The sequence below is a fragment of the Cervus elaphus genome, chromosome 20, assembly GCF_910594005.1.
Source record: "Cervus elaphus chromosome 20, mCerEla1.1, whole genome shotgun sequence".
NCBI classification, from domain to species: Eukaryota; Metazoa; Chordata; class Mammalia; order Artiodactyla; family Cervidae; genus Cervus; species Cervus elaphus.
In genome coordinates, this window is record NC_057834.1 from 129022741 (window position 1) to 129045237 (window position 22497).

The window sequence follows — 22497 nt, forward strand, 5'->3', positions numbered from 1 at the left end:
CTGGATGGGAGGAGAGTGTGGAAAAGAGCAGACAACAGATGAGGAGGACCTCAGACTAAGACCTTAAAACTCATTTTCCCTACTAGTGGAATTAGGCCCATCTAGATTATCAGCGTATATGTTTCAAAAAGTAACATGACTCTTATGCAAATATAGAATGAACAGGAGTCAAAGATGTATTCAACTCATGAACAAAGGAACCAGTAGGATGACAATGCCAGCTCAAAGAGCATTTGAAGGATTGAGTATTTATAGGTATTCGGTGTAGGGGGAACATCATGTAAGTCAGCTAAGTTAGGCACAAAATGGATTAATGTCCTACTGGGCAATAAAACCACCAGCTTGGGGATTATCTTTTCTATGGGAAAAAGTCTACACATTAACTCAGAACCTGGGCCTTTAACCAGCGGCTGACAGTGCAGTCAAACCCAGGTGAATTCTCCCAGAGAATTGCACAGTCCCCAGGGGGCCTGGTGAGCGATGTGTCCACATGACGTTGGAAGGACGTGCTGGTATCTGTCTGCCTTATCTCCAAGTTTGGGAAGTTTTTCTTTCTTTTTTTAAAACTGGAGGATAATTGCTTTACAATATTGCGTTAGTTTCTGTTGTACAACAACATGAATTAGCTACATGTATATGTAAATCCCCTCCCTCCTGGACCTCCCTCTCACTACCCCCATTACCCCTCGAGGTCATCTCAGAGTACTGAGCTGAGCTCCCCCTGCCACCCACCTCCTGCCATCCCTTCTCAGCCTAGCATCTGGCTCCTCCCTCTGTAGCCAACCCCCTTCTTCCCCCACCCCCTGCCCGCACCAGCTCATGGTGTCCCAGAGCTGAAGCTAGGTTGCCCCCATGCATTAAGACCTGTCTTCCCGGCTTTTAGACCCCTGCACCAAACTGGATGTGACCTAGCCAACAGGCTGACTGCTCCTAGGATGCAGGGTGTCAGGGGGCCTGGCTGGTGATGTGGGGTCGAGGAGAGAGAAGAGAGCACTGTACTCCTTCAGTCCCAGGCACAAGAGTCTATTTTAATTCTTTTTATTGAAGTATGGTTAATTTACAACATTGTATAAGTTTCAGGTGTACAACAGATGATTCAGTTATGCATGTGTGTGTGTGTGTGTATGTTAATCACTCAGTCGTGTCCAACTCTGCGACCCCATGGACCTGTCAGGCTCCTCTATCCATAGAATTCTCCAGGCAAGAATACTGGAGTGGGTTGCCATTCCCTTCTCCAGGGGATCTTCCCGATCCAGGGATCAAACCCTGGTCTCCTGTGTTATAGGCAGATTCTTTACCATCTGAGCCACCAGGGAAGCCCCCTCAGTTATGCATATATACCTATATATCTATCCTTTTTCAGATTCTTTTCCATCATAAACTATCACAACACAATGAATACAGTTCCCTGTGCTATTCAGTAGATCCTTGTTGCTTATCTGTTTTATATATTGTAGCGTGTATCTGTTAATCCCAAACTCCTAATGCATCCCTCCCCCACTTCCCCTTTGGTAATCATAAATTTGTTTTCAGAAGAGACAATTTTAAAATACCCTCTTTGGGGGGATAAAATCCTCCCTCAGCCCCCCTCTGGGTAGCTTGGAGATGCCGAGACCCAGTGCCCTTTGTCTTCCCAAAGGAGGCCTCCCCCATCAGAGGAGGTGACGGTCATGACCATTATCAAGCTTCTTTGCTGTTCCAGGCTGTGCATTTTATATGAACTGCTTCACTGGGGCCTATAAAGCAGGCACAATCCTCGTTTTGTAGATGAAGGAACAGGCTGAGCAGTGTGTCTGAGGTCCGGCAGTGAGTCCGTGGGGTCAGCCACCAGGCAGCCGGGTCTGGCCAACTCCAAGTGCAATGCTCCCGTGAGCGCTCCATCACCACCCCCGCCCCGGGCCTCCCTCCCCAGAACTCTGCAGGGAGCTACAGCCGTTCTGGGGCCCCAGTAGGGAGTGTGGGAGGAAGGGCTGGAGCTCACAGCCGGGTCACATCTTTGTTTATGGAAACTCTCTCTGTCAAGGATCTTTACGCATTAGACCTGGAGCCCTACCGCTACTCGGGCGTGAACCTGACGGGATTCCGGATCCTCAACGTGGACAACCCCCACGTCTCGGCCATCGTGGAGAAGTGGTCCATGGAGCGGCTGCAGGCGGCTCCCCGGGCGGAGTCCGGCCTGTTGGACGGAGTGATGATGGTACTGCCGCTGGATGCACCAGACCCGGGCTCCCCTCCCTCCCTTCCTCCCTTCCCTTCTTCTCTCCCTCCTCCCCGTTTCTTTTTTTCCCTCCCACCACTTCCCACTTTAAGACCTACCCTGTGTCTGCTAGACCTTAGGCCAGGGGCCAGGGACACACAAAGAAATCAGACGCAGCCCCCACCCCCCCCACCCAAGTGTGGGAGTGCAGGCACATAAACAGACGGCTACAGAGAGTGGGCATAATGTCCTGGACGTGGAGGATTTTCAGCTGTGGTGGGCAGGAAGCTGGGGAGGCTGGAAAGGTGAAGGTGTGGGCAGGGCCAGGCAACAGAGAGACGCCGGGGGTGGAGGGCCTGGCAGAGAGGATCTGAGCTGCAGAGGGAGGGAGTGAGGTGTCTGCAGAGCTGCAGAGACACCCCGAGCCCGGCCTCTCATCAGGAGCCAGGACAGGGTCACCTCCAGGGCCTTTCCCTCTCCAGGACACCGGGCCTTTGGCGGGGGAGATACAGGGAGACAGGGAAGGGTGGGCTGAGGACTCTCAGGGCCCGAGCCACTCTCAGGCAGCCCTGGGCCTCCCCTCCAGACGGACGCAGCCTTGCTGTATGATGCCGTCCACATCGTGTCTGTATGCTACCAGCGGGCACCCCAGATGACCGTGAACTCCCTGCAGTGCCACCGGCACAAGGCCTGGCGCTTCGGCGGCCGCTTCATGAACTTCATCAAGGAGGTGAGTGGCCCCCGCACCCCCCACCAGGGCCATCTCCTGGGGGCCACGGAGCAGTCAAGGGCCCAAGTTTGGGAGTCCAGTCCATGTGAACTTGGGCTGAAGCTTGTTTCCTCAGGTGCAAATGTGCTCAGCAGGGCCCAGTCTTACAAAGTAACAGAGAGGCTGCGTCCTTGGCACATAGTAGGTGCTCAGTAGGTGGTCAGCATTGTCAGCAGGACACAGCCTGGGCTTTGAACAGCTGAGCATCTTTGCCTCCAGCTGTGTGACCTCAGGCAAGCTAGAGTACCTTGCTGAGCCTCAGTTGCCCCATCTGTAAAGCGGGTATGAAGCATGCCCATCTCGTGCGGATGCTGTGAGGACAAAATGAGGCATCATGTGGACAGGCTTAGTGCTGAGGGCAGAGGCAGCTCGGTAACTAGTAATCAGCCCCACAAACTCCTCTTCACATCATGGGCTCTTCAGCCTGCGGTCCCTAGTGGGACCTGGCTCTCCTGGCACCATGGCAACTGTGAAGAAGTCCCATCCAATTCAAAAAACCAGAGAACATGTCCTGCCGCCGAGAGGATGACCACGGAGACTCACAGTGCCCAAGTTTCCTTTCAGACTCTCCATCACAGTCATCCTTACGAAGGCAGAATTTATTGTTCCCATTTTACAGGTGGGGACACCCAGGCCTGGGTTTGTACCCTGGCTCCATGACAACAAGCTGTGTGACTTTGGGGGAGATGATTAACTCTTGAATCCTCAGTCTCCTCAACTGTAAAATAGGTATAGTAAGAGTTCCTGCCTCAAAGCATTGTTGAAAAAACAGTGTGAAAAACCGTAAGCAAAGCACATAGCCCAAGACTGGGCAGAGTCAAGTCCCAGTAATGGTAGATGAGGAAGGCACGTAGAGGTGAGATCTAGGCGTGTAGGGGTGAGATCTCTGGGTCAGAAGGAGTGACCTGTCCAGGGCAATGTCAAGTGCAGTCAGGAGAAGCCCCCTAGGAGGGCTTTGCATAGACCATGTCTTTGTAGCCATCACAATGAACCAGGAATGAAGCAGACTGCTTTGAGAGTTCATTCAATTCATTTATTCAAAAATAGCTATGTGTGTGGGTCTGCTGAGTGGCCAGCACTGAGCCTGTGCCGGGGATCCTGTGGGGTTAAAACAGCCTGGCAACTGCAGACCTCACCTCCCAGGGAGACGTCAGTCAAGGCCATCCGTTAGTGAATGTAATCCCATATGCAAAGGAAGGCAGCACAATGAGGGTAAATAACAAAGAAACCCACCACTCAGCAGACAGGGCTGCTTCCCTAGAGATCCCAGTTCACCATTACTGCTTGGGACAAGGGCAGTGACACCTCCTGTATTTTAGAATGACACTAAAAGGCATATGGCTCTAGAGTCTGATACACATGCCTTTGGGTTTGTCTCTGCCTCTTCCCAGCCGTGTGGTTTTATACAAACTCCTGGACATTCCCGAGTGTCAGTTTCCTCGCCTGGGAAACCATGTCGTAGTCCCCGTGAGGGAGCATTTAAGTCCTTGGCACCGGTTCCCTCACCCCTAGAAGAGACTCTGGTGTCAGTTGTTTTGGTAGAAGAGGACCATGAGGGTTCCTTCTCATCCAGCCCCTCAAAACTGTAGAGGAAGTCTGATTATCCAATGCCCTGAGCCAGGCCTGGCTGCCCTGCACAGTCATCAGCTTGTTCTCGGGGAGCGTGGAGGCCTCACACCCTGCCCCCTGAGCCTCCTTCCTCTGCAGGCCGCCAACACAGTGGCCAGAGACTGGCGTGGGTTTCTCAGTGACCGGGGCCACAACTCTAAGACCCTTAGGAGCCAGACGTAAGTGACTCTGAAGCTTTTTAGCGGTGTGACCTTAGACAAGCTACTGAACCTCTCTGTGCCGCAGGTCCTCCGGCACAATGGAGATAACAGCAGTGTGGTCATAGGTGTGGGTCATGATGTGTGAAGTGCTTCGGATGGTGCCTGGCACAGAGCAGATGCTGAGCTGATTAGCTATTACTGTTTCTATCATCACGACTGTCTTTACAGGGGCTTCTTGCTCCCTGGTGGGTTTCCAGCTACAGAGGATCTCCAGGCCACAGAGCTTCAGAGAACCCCCTAGAGTGCTCGAGGCTCAGTCCTGAAGCCCCAAAGGGAGCAGATGGCTTGCAGAGCAGAAAGGCGCCTCCCACCCCTGGACTGACGTGCCCTGCTGGAGTATCCAGCCCTCCTGTTGCCTGGCCCCAGCCCAGTGAACAGCCCTCACCACACACTCTCCTTGACACAGTAGTTTCAGAAACATCTTTGTCTTAACTCCTTGTGGGGGAAGCGGAGACCGAGGCCCAGAGCCGCTGTGGGGCTCCCCGACAGCCCCAGAGCTGGCCACCCTCAAGACCCAGGCCCCCTGACTGAGCCCAGCAGCCGGTCTTCCCTCAGACCATTTCCAAGTCTCCCGTCTCCTCATCTGACTGCGTGACAGTAAATCATTTTAAAGACTTGGCATTTCCGAGAGGAGCTGGAAAATACCAGGCCGGAGTTCAGAGCTTGTGAAGCATCTTTCATTTAGCGAGTCCTGCGCGGCAGCTGAAAGGGGCGGGAGGGCTGGGAAATGTCACGGGGCGGAGCTCCAGCGGCCCCCTGGCCTGGCCCTGCCCCTGCCTGCCCGCCCACAGACAGGCCGCACACCTGCTGACATTTAAGTCCTCTGGAGCTGACGGGTCCAGCGCAGGTTTGAAGACACCAGCTATGATTTCCCCAGGGGCCCCGGGAGGGAGCCTGAGGGGGCGGGGCCCAGGCAGAGGAGGGGGCAGATGGAGAGACTGGGGAACCTCAAGGGAGCGGAGCTTCCCTGTGAGGTCATACACAGTGGCCTTCACCTTCTCTGATGCATTTTTAATTGAAGTAAAATAGTGTATGGGCTTCCCTGGTAGCTCAGAGGTAAAGAATCCGCCTTGCCAATGTAGGAGACGCGGGTTCGATCCCTAGGTCGGGAAGATCCCCTGGAGAAGGAAATGGCAACCCACCCCTTGCCTGGAAAATCCCATGGACAGAGGAGCCTGGCAGGCTATAGTTCATGGGATTGCAAAGAGTCAGACATGCCTGAGCGACTAAACAAGAACAAAACAGTGTATAATATGTAAGTTTCAGGTGTACGACATTATAGCTCCACATCTGTGTATGTTACAAAGTAGTCCCTGCTGAAGGTCTGGTTACCATAATCACCATACAGTTGACCCCCAACACTTTATGCCCACCCCCAACCCGGTGCCTCACTGTTAACCACCAATCTGTTCTCTGTATCAGAGGCATCTTTAAATCTCCATCCCCAAGTCCAGTCCGCAGTTTCCTGGGCTTCATAAACTCTCCCCACTCAACGTGGACACCGTGACCCCAGCCCTTCAGCTCTGGTCAGCACAGAGGGGATCTGCCTGGCACCATTACTTGGGACCTGAAGAGCTCACCTCAGTCTCTCTTTCAGCCTCAGTGGCCATGACTGTGAAATAGAGGCAAGCATGACACCCACCTGATCAGACTATGATGCAAACCAGATGAGCTCATGCAGAGAAGTTAATCATGGACAAGCCTTCTGTGATAGGGTTTCTAGGGAGGCCTGGGCGGTGGCCCACGTGATCATCCTCCCCCCTGCCCCCAGCCAAGGGCCAGCTCTAATCCAAAGGAGCCCCACAGGAGGAAGGGACAAAGGAGAAATCAGAGCTGGGGTTTCGTGTTCCAGGCACTGTGCTAAGCCCTTTATACACCTTTGTCACCACCTGTGAAATAGGTCATTGTCCTCTTCCTGAAGCTCAAAGAGGTTGGATGCCTCATACATGGTCCATGTTCCACCCACTTTTGATTTTCAGCCCCCTGGAGCCCTTCGAGGTGCACCCCTCTGCCTGAGCTAGCATAACACACGCCATCTACGTCCTTATACACAAGACTTTACAGTGCCAGGTGGCTGCCCAAGTGCTTGGAGATTCCCATGGGTTTTAGCTTCAGTCTACAGATGGGCCTTCAGGGATCCAGGAACCCATGAACTTGTGTGTTATATTGTGTAAGCTTGGGTGCTGGGGAAACCTCAGCCATGGAGAGGCTATAGAGCCTTCTTCAGAATCTGCAGGGATCATGACCCCAGTGGGGTGAGGCACCTACTGAGCCCATCTCCCAGGGCTGCTGCAGAGGCTGCATGGGGTGAGTGGTAGGAAGGTCCTTATAGCGCTAATGCTCGAGGCCCACCAGAGAGGTATTGGCTAGAAGGGGAGATGGCAAACTTTCTGTACAAAGGGCCAGATAGTAAATATTTTGGACTTTGCAGACCAGGGCTTCCCAGGTGGCTCAGTGATAAAGAATCTGCCTACCAATACAGGAGACGCAGGTTCGATCCCTGGGTCAGGAAGATACTCTGCAGTAGGAAATGGCAACCTACTCCAGTATTCTTGCCTGGAGAATTCCATAGAGAGGGGTGCCTGGCGGGCTACAGTCCATGGTGGTGGCATACATACCATCTAATGGGTGTCACAAAGACTCAGACACAACTTAGAAACTAAAAAACAACAACAGACTGGACAGTCTCTACTGCAACTATTCAACTCTGAAGCTACCGCACAAAAGCAGCCAGAGACAATAGGTAAATACATGGGTGTGACTTTAACAGGAAACGGACCCAGGTGTATCACCAGCCATAGTTTGCCAATCCTGGCTTTAGAAGATGGAGCCCATCTCAGTATAGACCTGTACCTTCTCTGAACCTCTGCCTGCCTCTCTCTGTTCATGATGCTAAAAGCAAGAAAAAGTAGCAAAAGCTGCCATTTATTCAGGGCTCAGGTTGTACCTATGGACGTGAATCTGAACCAACTCTGGAAGACAGTGAGGGACAAGGAAGTCTGGCATGCTGCAGTTCATGGGGTTTTGGAGAGTCAGACATGACTTAGCTATTAAACAATAAAAACAACAGGTTGTACCAGGCACCATTCTCAGTTTTTCATGAGACCTGCTTCATTCTGCCCTCATAGTGTTTTGGTAAAATGGGTACTGTTATTAGTTCCATTTTACAGATGAGGAAACTGAGGCAGCACGGCAGAATGAAATCCCCAGGTCACACAGCTAACTGAAGTTAGACCCTGTATTCTGACCCCAGTTTTTAACCAGGACATGGGTGGAGCTGGGGTGAGAGACCTGCTCTGTCACCCCTGGCTCTCTGGGGATTATTCTGAGTGTCTGGTCCTATAGCCAGAGCTGGCTTGGCCCCTTGACTTTCTGCCCCTCGGCAGGTCTCACCTGCCACAGTCTACCCACTTGCCTCCTTGCCCCTCCCTGGGGACCTGACATGGACCGGACTCCCCCTTCTCATGGCTTCGAGGCGGGGGCTCATCTGAGCGCATCTGAGATCGATGTTGTACACGAGAAGGTGCAAGTGTAACGCTGGCTAAAGAGCATAATAGAATTTATGGAAATCACTGGCTCGCACCACAGCCCTAGCAATGATGGAGGTGATTATTAATTAATCATGGTCTTGGGGGAACAGTATCAGTGCAAGGAGTAATTAAAATGAAGCATTGTACAGTTGTACCGAATGATGATTTATGAGCCCGAGGAATTGCCGCTCTGCCCTCTCCCCTCCGGCAGGCTCAATGGGAAGGATTAACTGGACGGATTGTTTTCAACAAAACCAGTGGCTTACGGACGGATTTCGATCTGGACATCATCAGCTTGAAGGAAGATGGCCTGGAGAAGGTGTGTGAGCTCAGGAGTGAGAGGGTGGGCCAAGGAACAGGGGCTTTTAAATCCCCCACGATAGATCCCAGGCAGAGACCCTGAGCAAGGGGGCAAGACCCCATCCAGCTGCCCGCTCTGGGCTCAATATGACCTGATGTGGCCACTGCCTTGGCCCCTCCTGGCCTTCTCAACCTGGAGGGGTACAGAGCCCGGTGGCCTGGCTGTGGCAGATACTCAAATGATCACCCTGTCAGCAAGGGCCATCAGAGAGAGGCTTAACCTGGGAAATGCTCATGGGACAGATGGACCGTCTCTAGGTCCTCTGTCATGGGGCAGAGGGACAGACGTGTCCTTTGGTAGGAGAAACTCTCTAATGACCCACGGATGCCTGCCTAGGGAGTAGTGAGCTCACTGTCCCTGGAGACATTTCAGCAAAACTGAACAAAGGGATTGCTTGTCTGGGAGATTGGAGGTGATTCTTACCCTTGGAGAGAGGTTGAAGCACATGGATTCTGAACTCCCCATGCTAAGTTTCTAAGGCCTCTGTGATTCCAGGAATTACAAGGAAAGCAGGCCCACAGGGCTGGCCTCCCATCCAGCTACCATAGAAATGATCATAATGGGGCCAGTTCTGACCCCTGGGAACCATAAGCAATATTGTGACAAAGTCAGGCTGCTGAGCTTAGAAGGGGATTTAACATCAGCCCTGATTCTCAGCATTTCCTCAGACCTCAGGACCTCAGCCACACCCACTGGTCCCTGGGAGCCACCAGGGCACCTCTCCAACCCTGGGAGAGGGGGTGTATAAAATGCAGAAGTGGAGGGGCCACCCCTGGGGCCTCTGATCCTTCAGGGGCCCTTGATTCCTCTCCTCTCTTCCCCTGCCCTCCCTGGCCCAGGTCTCTTCTGTGGATTTTTTTTTAGCACCCCAGCCTGGCTCCCCACTTCCACTCCTGGACCCTCCATCCGTCCCAAGTGCACACAGATGAAGCTACCCAATGCACAGCTCTGCTCTGCCCTGGGACTGTGCATGGCTCCCCAGTGCCAAGGCATTCAGCATCTGCCTCTCACCCCGGCCTTGAAGAGTCTCCAGGAAATACCCCGATTTCCTCTCCAGGACTAGTCTCCACTGCCCCCCAAACATTCCTCAAGGTCCAGCCACACGCCCTCCCTCCTGCACCTCTAGGCCTTGGCCCATGCCGTCTCTCTGATTGTAGGAATGGCCTATGCTTCCTTGGTTTGTTCCCACAGACACAAACCCAGCTCTGCCTGGGTTGTACTTTGTGGCCAAGGTGATGCCATTTAGTCCTGCGTTTCCCATGGACTCATGGGGCCACTGTGCTGGGGCCAGGTGGCCGGGGCAGCCTCACCACTCCCCTGCAACTCTTTCAGCCACTTACAGCACCAGTCCCCTAAGAACAAGGTGCTACACCCTCTGCTCCTAAGGTGATCAGCCCTGTTGGTCTAACTCTACTCAAACTATAGCTTATCAAGCGCTCTGCCAGCTCCTATTTAAACTCCTGCAGTGCTGGGGAGCCCGCTTCCCCTGCTGGCAGGACCACTGTAATAGTTGTCACTCCAGTAGCTATCTCATTTTTGCTCTCTCAACTGTCCATCTCTGGGGATAGCCTAAAATCCTAAGGATGGCAATTAGATGGCATGTATGCCACCCCCTCCCACTCTCGATTGATGGTCAGCATCAGTAATTGCCCATCAGAGCACGTTTGCCATCTCAGCCTACCCACAGCTCCTACCAGCCCTCCAGCAACTGCACTCAGACCACAGCTAATACTCAGGAAAACCTCTCTACTATGCCTAGACACCGGCTGACCTGCAGAGGCCCCACCAGAGGCTCCTGGTCACAGCCTCCCAGATCATGGGCAGAGAGTCTCTGAAAGCTGGGTCCTCCTCGGTCTTAGCTGTTCTCCCATCCCCATGGGACATGGGGTAGGAGTTCAATAGCTGCTTGCTGGAGCAAGGGTTCCTGCTGGTCACCTGGCTGCCAGCCAGCTGTTTGTTGAGAGCTTTCTGCACCCAGGCCTGCCACTAGGGTCTCTCATGCTGGGGCTGGGCTCTGCGCTTGGCCCCCTTGAGAGAAGAGCCTCTTTGACGCGGTCTGCTTGTTTTCTCTCCTCTGGGCTCTGGAGGGTGGGGTCTGCATAGAGAGAGATGCTGCCCAGAGAGGGTGCGAGCCCCCAAACACAGCCATTCTGCCTCTCATTGCTTCTCTCTCATCACTTCTGTTTGCTAAGCCAGGTCATAGCTGATCCAGCCAGCTCCAGCCAGTGGCTTTGGGGGGATTAAGGCAGAATTACCCAAGCATAATTACATGTCTCTCTGCTATCTCCTTTGCACAGCTCTCTTAATGGGATGTTTGCATTCGGCCTCCCTGTTTAATTGATTAGGTTTCCTGAGTGCTATCCCCCCTGCCGCAACCAACTGGGCCAAGGACAGGATGGTCAGGCCAGAATCTCCCTTGAGAGGTGCTGAGATGGGCACAGAGAGGGGCAGAGTTGGGTCCCAAAGGATCTTCAAGAGACCCAGGGCTTGAGACCCATTTGTAAACTTGATCTTCCCTTGCCTCCTTCCAGCCCCAGGCCTGACATCCACAAAGGCACTATGCGGGACTAGAGATTATGTGACTTCAGCCAGAGCATCTGCCAACTTTAGGGGTAAAACTACAAAACAAACTGCCTTCAAATCCAGTGGCATCCACTGCCCTCTGTGAGGGTTTTCCCTCTGTCTGCCACCCCCTGAAATAGCCGCAAAGACCAGCATCCTGCCCAGACTGAATTCCTGCACAAGACACATCTCCTTGTCCTTCCACACATGCCTAGGGAACATCTCCCTCGCTCCAGGCCCTGTCCTGGGCTCTGGAGGGCATCTGGCCCCAGAGCTGGCACAGGCTGAGACCCAGTGAATGAGCAGCTGGTGCCTAGCTCTTCCCTAGGAGGCGGGAGCCGCCGCCCCCGCCCCGCCCCGCCCACCCCTCCTCTGCCCACACCCAGGCTTGGGATGACTCTGACCCAGGGCAGGACCTGACCCTAACACTAACTTGACTTCATGGCATCTGCTACACCCCAGGCTGGCTTCCACTGTGCTCCCTGGGCTATCCTTATCTTCTTCTTCTCCCTCTGCATTTCCCTTCCTTCTGGGATGGGTTTGCCAGCAAATGGGGAGGGAGGAGAATTCAGGAGACTCAGCATCTTGGGGGCTTCCTCTGGGAAGGAGGAAGGCAGCAGGGTTGTCAGAAAAGTTGGCTCAAAACTTGTCAGTGATGACGATGCTCCTGAAAGGTGGGAACAAGATGAGTTGCTTGCTGATGTGAAGAAAGGAGGGAGACACTGTGGACTCAGCCCCTGTACTGCGTCTGTCTGTCCATCCAGGTGGGAGTGTGGAGTCCTGCCGAGGGGCTCAATATCACGGAGGTCGCCAAAGGCCGAGGCCCTAATGTCACCGACTCTCTGACAAACAGGTCTCTCATCGTCACCACCGTGCTGGTAAGAGCTGCAGCCCTGCAGGAGGCCCCCTGTGAGCTGGGAGATGGGCTGGCCATTGGAGCTAGAGGGACCCCTCCATCACCCCGCCCAGCATAGACCAACTGCCTCTTATGGGGCTGCTGAGAGGCTGGAAGATGAGGGAGGGGAGCTGCAGAAAGCTGGAAACACTGAGGGTCCCTCAGAAAGCCCCCAGAGAGAAGTTGAAACATAGCAATACTGCTCGTGGCCACAGGTCAGAGACACCAGGAGGTAACTGGGCTGTCTCTTCCCAAAGGCAGAGCAGGCTGGCCCTCCTGCCTGGACCTGCTTGGCCAGCCCCTGCTCCAGAGGCCTGTGTGTTTGTATCCCATCCCCACCCGCTCCCTGAGCCCCTGATGCCTGCGTGGGAACTGTGACGGGTGGAAGGAAGGAGGGGTGACCTGCTCTCTGCACCAGGACCTGAGTCTGCTTCTTCCACGCCAGTTCCCAGGAAAAGGCCCTTCCCAGCAGTCCCCCACCCCAGCCTGGCAGGTGCTATGGTCATACCCAGAGAGCCCAGTGGGTGCAGTGGGCCCTCACACGTGCCACCCCCGCAGTATCCTGACCCAAGTGCTCCTGGCCATGGCCATTCTCCCTGCCCTCCTCCCTCCACTGCCCAGCACTAAATAGCGTGTCCTTCTTCTGACCATTTAAACCCAAGGAATTGCTCCTGGGGTCTCCCAAGCTCCGTGCATGTTAGAGCTGAGGGTGAGCGGGACACCCAGGCAGTTGGCCTCCTTTGGCCACCACTGTGCCCACTCCGTGTGCACCAGCCCCTCCTGGGAGGCCTCCAGGGTGTCCAGAGGCTCAGGACCCACACTCTCAGAGGCGCAGCACTGCGCTTGGGACCCAAGCTGGACCAGGGGGCAGCCCGGTCACAGCCCAGTGGATTCTGACCAAAGACCCTTTGAGGACAATCTGGCCCCAGTCAGCTTCTCCTTGTAATGAAGCAAATCTGTTTGTCAGGACCACGAGCTGAGGATATTCTCAACCAAAAAAAAGGGAGCCCAACCCCATTTGTAGCACTTAGAGTAAGGCTGTCACAGAATGGAACCCGGGAGCAGGGCTGGGAACCCCACTCTGGGCCTTCCATGGCGCTCAAACAAGGCTTTCCCGCCTGCCTCCCACCAGCGGCAGCTCAGCCAGGCCCTGTGTCCTCTCTCTAGTGCTAGGTATTTGCTCAGTGACTGGGTGTTGGACACCATGGAGGAAGAAGGCATAGCGCATTTCATTCTCCCAAGAATCCAGTGAGCAGTGGACTCCAGAGGCATTGTCAGCATCTGAGGAGCAGTTTTAACCTTGGACCTCATCCTCAGTCTCCAGACATGACTATTAAGACGATCCACGTTAAAGGTGATGGAGCCCTGAGAGTTCTGAACATGTTGCTGATGGGGCCAGCAGAAGGCTGGGGAGACACCTCCCCACCCCCACCTTTTGGGAGTAGACCCCCACCGGTATCTTCCCCAAAACCATACATCCTGCCTGCCTTACTGATGGCCTTTTTGTTAACTAAATAAAATACAAATATCAAACTATAAAACCAGTGAGTCAAAAGATCTCATCAGGAACAGGGGAAAAAGTATAAAAAATAAATTAAAGACTAAAAATAAAATAAGCTATAAAGATATATTGGATAGCACAGGGAATATAGCCAATATTTTATAATAACTATAAATCGGGTATAACCTTAAAAAATTGTGAATCATCATATTGTACACTTATAAGTTATATAATAAATAAAAAAGAATAAAGCAAAAAAGATTAAAAATAAAAAGACATAAATAAAAGGAGCAAAAGGGATAGAAGGAAGAGTGATGAGCAATTAAAGGAATATTGATGTGGATAAAAATAGAAAGGATAAAAGGAGAGTTGAAGGAGGACAAAATAAAGGTTAAAAGGAAGGTAATAAAGAGAGAAATGAAAATAAGGGATGAGATTAAAAGGAAAGCTACCCAGAGAGAGGAAAAATTAAAATAAATAATTAACAGCTCCAGCTAGAGAAGGTGAAAAATGTAAAACCGAAATGTCAGAAAGCAAAAGGATAAAAGTGTGACAAAGCTAAAATATAAAAGGGTAAAAATAAAATAATAAAAAGGTGGTAAAAGATTAAAAGCAGAGCTGCATAAAATGTGAGATATAAATAAAACACTTTTCAGAAGACAAGATTAAAAAAAGGTAGAACTGGTATGCTCGGAGAGATTAGGAGAGATGATTAAATGAACAGAGATGATTCAGCCACAAAACAATACTCTCACGTAACAGGAGAGCTAAAGATAATACAGCAGAAGGATGCAAAATACACACCCTTCAAAGACCACAGGTTAAATTTTATTAAAGTGGCAGGAGCCTGGTTTAAAGGGCATAAGGCCCTTCTTCCCCAGAGCCGCAGGGCATTTATGTACACCCACAGGGGCAGAATCCCGCAGACCTTCTGTGCTCTTCTCACAGCTTTTTAGCCAATATTAGAAGCTTCCCTGATAGCTCAGTTGGTAAAGAATCCGCCTGCAGTGCAGGAGATCCCGGTTCGATTCCTGGGTTGGGAAGATCCCCTGGAGAAGGGATAAGGCTACCCACTCCAGTATTCTGGCCTGGAGAATTCCATGGACTGTATAGTCCATGGGGTCACAAAGAGTTGGACATGACTGAGCGAATTTCACTTTCACTTTCAGAAGCTTCTTTCGGGGCTTCCCAGGTGGCACTAGTGGCAAAGAATCCACCTGCCAATACAGGAGGAATGAGACACGGGTTCGACCCCTGGGTTGGGCCGATCCCCTGGAGAGCCGCATGGCAACCTACTCCAGCATTCTTGCCTTGAACATTTCATGGACAGAGGAGGCTGGGGGACTACAGTCCGTAGGGTTGCAGAGTCAGATGCGACTGAAGCGTGGAAGCTTCTTGCCGAGGTCCCGACCCGCTGCGCTCGTTTGCTCGCTGAGGGTCCCGCTGGCTCCCAGCACCCTCTAGAGAAGGTGGGAAGCCCCCTTGGCCGGCAGCCTGGACACAGCTCCATCCGGCCCCCTGCCCCTCATCTGGGCAAACATGAGCCCAGCAGCTCTTGGGGACATGCAAGAGTGACCAGAACACGGCAGTCAGACTGTGAGGTGCTTAAGAGACTCAGACCTTTGAGTTGAGTGCTGGCTGTACTGTTCACTAACTGTCTGATCCTGAGAAACTGCTTCGTCGATCTGTGCCTCTCTTTCCTTATCTGCAAAAGAGAGGTGATAATAATTGTATCTACTTCATGGAGTTGAAAGAATGAATGATTAAATAGAATAAATGGCACAGGGGACTTCCCTGGCAGTCCAGTGGTTAAGACTTCACCTTCCAGTGCAGAAGATGTGGGTTCGATCCCTGATCAGGCAGCTAATATCCACATGACTCATGGCCAAAGAACCAAACATAAAACAGAATAATATAACAAAATTCAATGAAGACTTTAAAAAACGGTCCACATCAAAAAATATCTTAAAAAAATAAATAAAAATAAATGGTACAGGCTGGATGCTGTCAAGTAATGGCTGCTATTGGTATTATTGATTACAGATCCAGTCCCCAGTAAGCTCAGGTTTAATACAATAAGCATGGTGAGTGTTCTAGAGAAAACCTCTGCTTCCGTCCACAAGCAGGGCCCTGGACGTCACTGAAGATTGGCCCCTGACTGTGGTCACAGAGGTTACCTCTGTCTAGCACAGGATGCGTCATACACATTGAGCTAGGGTTTGAATGCCTTTCAGGCCGGGCTCTCTGCAGACCCCACCACTTGCTCACTCTTGGCTGCTTCTTACACAGGCAATTCCTGACTGGTCCCTGAAAGCACTGGGGTGCGAGCCACTCTCTTGGCTCTCATCTCCTGCTGATACGTAAAACTTCGCATCCCAACCACCACCTCATCCCCTGCCCCAGCGGAGGTCTGAGCCCCTAGCACTGACATTGTGATAATCCCCTTCCCCGAACTCCTTTGCCTTGACCCCAGACGTGGCTGCTGACCCACTTGAAGCAGATATGCCACCATCTTAACCACATTATGCAGTGTCAGATATTCACAGGGCCTGGTAGTGAGACATGGTCCAGCTCTCTCCAGCCCCACTGCCCAGAGATCATGGGGAATTGGGTCTGCTTCTTCCCTGAGAGAAGCCCAGTCTTTCCTGGAGGCAGGATGGGGACAGAGGATGTGACACGCAGCCTTTACACTGGTCTCCAGGAAACTCTCTGTGTCCAGCTGAAAATGTCCTCAGAGTCCCCTGAAAGTCTCAGCGTGGTCTTCGTGTCCCAGAGCCCGGGGTGTGGTGGGTGGGGGTGTGACGCTCTCAGCCTGGGCTTTGGAGGACAACACCACCAGTTGTGTGGAGTGACCCAGCCTGGCCCAGCCCAGCTGCTCTGAGAAAAACCCCAACCCCATGCTTGGCAGCCTCAAAGCAGGGCCAGCACCTCCCGCGGAGAGCACTGGCCCCTGCCTCTCTGGAAGCGTGTTGTCAGGGCAACGGTGCTTTGAGTGACAGGCCGGTACCAAGCCTGAGCAAAGGAGCATCCACCAGCTTTGCCCCAGAGAACAGGGCTGGACCTGCGCCCACGCTGAGGAGGTCTCTCCTCCTCTTCTGGTCCCTAAAATCTGGATGTGGCAAAAAACACAGGGAGGTGTAGGGGCTGCCCCCAAGCTTCATCTTTTCTCTCGCATCCTGAATCCCGGGGTTAGGTGCTAAGAGCTCATTACCCTGGAAACACAGATGGACAGAGCCTGGACCCCGCCCTCTCTGGCTCATCAGAGCCGCAGGCTCTTCCCCCTTCTTGGGGCTGAAGCAACAGCAGCAAGAGGCTGGAAGCCTGCCCTCCCCGCCCACTCCTTGCCAGGCCCCAGCTTCTGCTCAGGTTTCCCTCTTCCATGAGCTCATGAAAAATTCATCTGCCCAAACCTCAGCTCACACACTGAGAAAACACACTCAGGTCTCTCCTGGGGGCCCTGCTTTGGAAGGTTCAGGGTCCTTGGGGCCACTGAAGTGAGCAGCTGTGGCGGCATGCGGGTGGATACCTGTGCGGGTGTGGGCCTGGCTGTGCACAGGGGTGTCTGGATACAAACCGATGGGTGTGTGTGTGCCGTGCGTGCACTGTGACCGGTTTAGACTCAACTGCCAGGCAGGCCAGGCCTATGCATCCAGTACAGGAGAGGGGAGGCTACGGAGACCAGAATATGGGCTGAGAGAACCATTCCGGGCCGGGCCGGGCCGGGGACCTTTCTGGGCCCTACCTGCTGGGAGTGCCGGACTCCTAACGCTCTGCCCTGGTTCTAACTGCCAGAAGCCAAGGCCTGAGGGCCAGGGTCCTTGACCTCTGTCTCTAAGCAGGGCAGAACATCCGAGAACGTGGTGTCTTCATGCCCCTGGCATTGTGTGTATACAGAGTGCATGTGCATGCAGATGTGTGTTGAGATGGCCTAAGCCAGGAGGACTTGGGAACACAGCTCTTAGGTAGCTAACCCTTGGCTCCCCACCCCCCAAGACCCCCTCTTCCAACTCCACAGGTCCTATCACTGGGAGAATCTTAGCACCAGGCCTGGCTTTCATGTTGGTGAAGCTTGACTAAGAAACCAAGAGCCCTAGCGATGAAAAGTCAGAAAAGGTTATTTTTCAGGACCCTTGTTTCCTGTGACTTGTTGCAGAGAAATATTACCCCTGTTCTTACGGCTGTTCTCCCAGAGCAATAGGAGAGCGTGAAGTTATGAAATTGAGGGCACCTTCACTGAGCAATCGATTAGCAGCCGAGAGAGCTTGTGAATTGGCTGTCTGGACATTTCCAGTAATAAATTGTGAAATAGTCCATGAATAAGTAGTTGGCGGAGTTCAGAATTACCCCCTAGGAGATGTTGCAGGTCTAGAGACATTACTAAGGCGAGCACCATTTTAATGCTCTGGGCTTTGGCTGTTAAATATGTATGCCATCCGCAAAGCACTTCCCGAAATTAATGGCATTTTACAGCTGCTCCGAAGGCAGCGTATTTATATGGAGATGTATAGATTCTGGGGCTTGGTGGCTTCACAAATGAAGTGCTAATTTTAGAGGATAGGGCCAGGGAGGGGCTGGGAGATAGGGTCAGGAAGTGAGCCATCTCAGGGACCTTTCCTGAAATAGTTTTCCGCTGCTAGCTGTGATTTTTAACCTTTGGTGGCTTTGGGCATGGTCTCTAGACTGGAAAGGTCACTGCGGTAACAGGCCACGCAGTGCACAGAAAGACAATTATGATATTCATAATAATAATATTGCAGTTTATATTTGCCAGGCACTAAGTGCTTTACGCAGATTGACCCATGTAATCCTCCCAATAATTCTGTAAGGTAGGTTCTATTATTACTCCCATTTTACAGAAGGAGGTCGATTTCACTTAGGAATCTATGTGTGGTTGGTGATTCTCCTGGCAAAGAAGTTACCTTTTCTTTAATTCGTTCCTGAGCTAACAGCAGGGCCACCTAGCGTGGTGGTGTAGATTTTCACTGCACAAGAGCATCTGACCTACAGCTGAGACAGGATTGAAATCTCCACCCTGGCCCTCTCACCAGGCCCCATGCTGGGGTTCCAGACAGCAGCATCCATGCTAGCCTAAGTCCCCTTCTCTCCAGGCAGTCCCAGCCCCTTCCCAGCACCTCCTAGACTCTTTCTTCCAGCCTTGTGAGTTGCCTGCTAGGTTGGGGGTGGGAATGGGGGGCACTGAAACTTCGCATGGAGTCTAGTCAAAGGACCCAGATTTCCACCCAATGAGACTGCGAAGTGGTTTTCTCAGAACCCCTTAGGGGTACAGACACTCCCTTGCCCTTTCTCTGCAGCATCCCAGGGGACTGTTGAAACTCTAGAGTGAATCAGTCATGGGGTGGGACAGGATTTTAAGAGCTAGTGTTGCTGGGGAAACAGGGCCAGAGAATGAGACTACCTTCTGCAGTGGGAGCCTGACAAGAGGCTGCCGGTGGGTTTCTGCACCTGAGGACCCCTGATGAAGGCCCTTCAGGCTCAGCCAGCTCCAGAGTCCAGTAGTGGCAAAGGAATGGCCCCATTCTCTCATCACCACTTGAGAGAATGATGTGCTTAGTCGCTAAGCTGTGTCCAACTCTTTTGCAACTCCATGGACTGTAGACTGCCAGGCTCCGCTGTCCATGGGGATTCTCTAGGCAAGAATACTGGAGTGGGTTGCCATACCCTCCTCCAGGGGATCTTCCCAACCCAGGGATCAAACTCAAGTCTCCCACACTGCAGGCAGATTCTTTACTGGCTGAACCACCAGGCAGGCACCTCCAAATGAGGTATGTGCTCTTCTTATGAGTCCAAGGACATTAGCTTCCCAGAACAAGCGTGTTCTGTCAGCTAACGATTGTTGCCCATCAGCTGAAGGCTTGAGACGTTCGGACACATGAGGGTGCAGAGGTGGCTGAGGGGAAGGTTAAGGTCCAGAAAGGCCAAGGAGCTACAAGCAGGAAGGACTGGACTTGGACTCCATCTGACTATAGTTCAACTCCTATGTGACCTTGGGCAACTTACTGACCTTCTCCGAGCCTGTTTCCTCATCTATCAAATAGGGATAATGTCACCTGTGTTACAAGCTTCAATCAAACAGCTTATGAAAATGTTTGTCAGTGACTGATACATAGTAGGAACTCAATAAATGATTAGTTTGCTGAGTTCAGCCCATACATTGCAGTTTCTCACTCTGTGTATCTCATGCTAGACAAGGTCAACAGCTTTTTTCACCATTTTCCTGTCTCTGTTCCTAGTTATTGGGCTTCCTGGGTAGCTCAGCTGGTAAGTTCGATTCCTAGGTTGGAAAGTTCCCCTGGAGAAGGGATCAGCTACCTACTTCAGTATTCTTGGGCTTCCTGGTGGCTCACAGTAAAGAATCCGCCAGCAATGCAGGAGACCTGGGTTCAATCCCTGGGTTGGGAAGATCCCCGGAGGAGGGCATGGCAACCCACTCTTGCCTGGAGAATCTCCATGGACAGAGCAGCCTGGCCGGCTATAGTCCATGGGGTCGCAAAGAGTCAGATGCGACTGAGCGACTAAGCACAGCACATCCCTAATTATTCTTTACAGGGTTATCAGTGTTTATTTCTAATGAGAAATCAGACAGAGGTGGGCCCTTTGAGAGCCCAGTGCTGGCTCCCCATCACCTGGGCAGGAGGAGCCTGACATGGGACAGCTGCAGGTGTAGTGTAGAACACAAGCCACCTTCTGAGGACCCCCCTGCCCACTCGGGAGAGGCACCGCGTGACTCAGGGCCTCTGGCACAGTGAGGTGGTTAAGAGCTCCCACTCTGGGATCACACCAGCCTGAGTCCAGATCCGCTCTCTATGGCAGCTGAGTGACCTCTCACAAGTCACCTTGTCTTCACCAACTTACTCTCTGCATCTATAGGATGGGGTTATTAGTATCTATCCCAGAAGGTTGAAATTAAGACTAGCAAGGTGACACCAGCTACTTCCACTGCTCTGCCAGGCTCTTCACTGGGTCCTCCACAGGCATCACTTCGTCTGCTGACTTCCTGGTGCCTGGCCTGTCCACATGTAAATGCAAACTGTCATAGTTACCAGGAGTCACCGGCAGATCCTAATGCCAGGAACTAGATCCTTGGAAAGAGAGAAAGGTATCAGGGAGCGGGTAGGTCTAGTCTTCTTATGCAGGAGTTGAGGGGGATGGGACAGGCTTCCCCTGGTGGCTCAGACGGTAAAGAATCTGCCTGCAATGCAGGAGACCTGGGTTCGATCCCTGGTTAGGGAAGATCCCCTGGAGAACAGAATGGCAACCCCCTCCAGTATTCTTGCCTGGAGAATCCCATGAAGAGAGGAGCCTGGCGGGCTACAGCACATGGGGTCACAGTGAGTCAGTCGGACATGACTGAGCGACTAACACTTTCACTTACTTTCTTGGGGGAGCAGTCAGGGAAGAAACTTGATGAAGGCCTTCTGGAGCAGTGTGCTCACACTTGAGCAGACTTCAGAAGCCTCTGGAGGGCTTCTCAAAGCACACATTTCCAGGCCCCACCTAAGAGTTTCTGGTTCAGTATTTCTGGATGGGGCCTGAGAATGTGCAAGTCTGACAAGTTCCCAGGTGATGCTGCTGGTCTGGGGACCACACTTTGAGAACCATCAGCCTGTGTTGATGGTGCAACAGAGAGAACGTGAGATTCAGAATCACAGTCTTGAGTTCAAATTCCAGTTCCACTAGCTTCTAGCTCTGTGAACATTGGGACAATCAAATCCATAAGGACCTACTGAGTTCTGCAGGCACGTCAGTAGGTGGCCATCTGTGAGGCACTAACTTGGCTTTCCCTCTCCTGGCTTAGCGGGCCATTCTTTTGAGCCACCCTCAAAGATGGCTTAGAACACCCTTGCAGAGGCCTGGGCCCAGGCTCTCTGACCCCAGCCGGCCCTGCCCCACCCACTCAGCCTCCCTCAGCCCCTGTCCCATCTGTCCCCACAGGAGGAGCCCTTTGTCATGTTCCGGAAGTCCGACAGGACCCTGTTTGGGAATGACCGGTTTGAGGGCTACTGCATCGACCTGCTCAAGGAACTGGCCCACATCCTGGGCTTCTCCTACGAGATCCGGCTGGTGGAGGATGGGAAATACGGGGCACAGGATGACAAGGGCCAGTGGAACGGCATGATCAAGGAGCTCATCGACCACGTAAGTGGGGTGGGAGCACCATGGACAGGGCCGTCCCAGAGGCTTGGCCAAGTCCTCTATGCACATCAGGATGGGGCGTCCTGGCAGACCGCAACCCTGGGGCAGGGGAGATGGAGACAAAGGAGCCGTTGGTACAGGCTCACCCAGCACATTCTAAACATTACCTGCCCTCCAGCTCAGGGCCTTCGCTTTCCAGAAGGTTTTTTCTATCCAGGGCCTGCTAATGATGCAAGGACATGATCTGTACCCCTTATATTTCTTCTCTCGTTTATCCTTACAACAACCCAATGACATGGGTACTTTTATTACCACCCATTTAACAGATGAGGAGGCTGAGGCAGAGAAAGATGAAGGCTCCCAGATAGTAAGACGTGGAGCTGGGACTGAGAGAGTCTTTTGGAGGCTCTCTGCTTCTGAAAGCCCTGGGTTCCGATGTCTGCAAAGAGCCATCTGACCGCAGGACCCAGGGTTCATGCAGTCAGTCTTTGCAACCTGAGAAGCATCAGCCAAAAGGATTATTGTCACTTTGCCTCTCCAAGTGCATACAGGCAGCCTCAGGCCCTTCTTCGGTCAGCCTTCCTGCCCCTGTCAGAGGGGAGCCAGGAAGAGAAGGAGGCTGGAGCTCAGAGCAAGAAGGCTCCAACAGAGTCTCAGTGGTGGAGTCATTTCCTCGGCCCTAGAAAATCAGTCCCCCAG

At 52.6% G+C, this 22497-nt stretch overlaps 1 protein-coding gene across 5 annotated transcripts in view; it reads left to right on the top strand.

The window, feature by feature from the left end:
- Positions 1 to 22497, top strand: part of GRIK3 (glutamate ionotropic receptor kainate type subunit 3) — a 246912-nt gene that overhangs the window by 177326 nt on the left and 47089 nt on the right. For 4 of the 5 annotated variants that reach the window (XM_043877979.1, XM_043877978.1, XM_043877980.1 and 1 more), the window contains exons 6-10: positions 2024 to 2197; positions 2784 to 2927; positions 8537 to 8644; positions 12013 to 12126; positions 21598 to 21801. In XM_043877979.1, coding sequence (XP_043733914.1) covers positions 2024 to 2197; positions 2784 to 2927; positions 8537 to 8644; positions 12013 to 12126; positions 21598 to 21801 — 744 coding nt within the window. Of the gene's footprint in view, positions 1 to 2023; positions 2198 to 2783; positions 2928 to 8536; positions 8645 to 12012; positions 12127 to 13310; positions 13621 to 21597; positions 21802 to 22497 lie in introns of those variants that run through there. The other variant, XM_043877981.1, reaches the window with a different exon arrangement.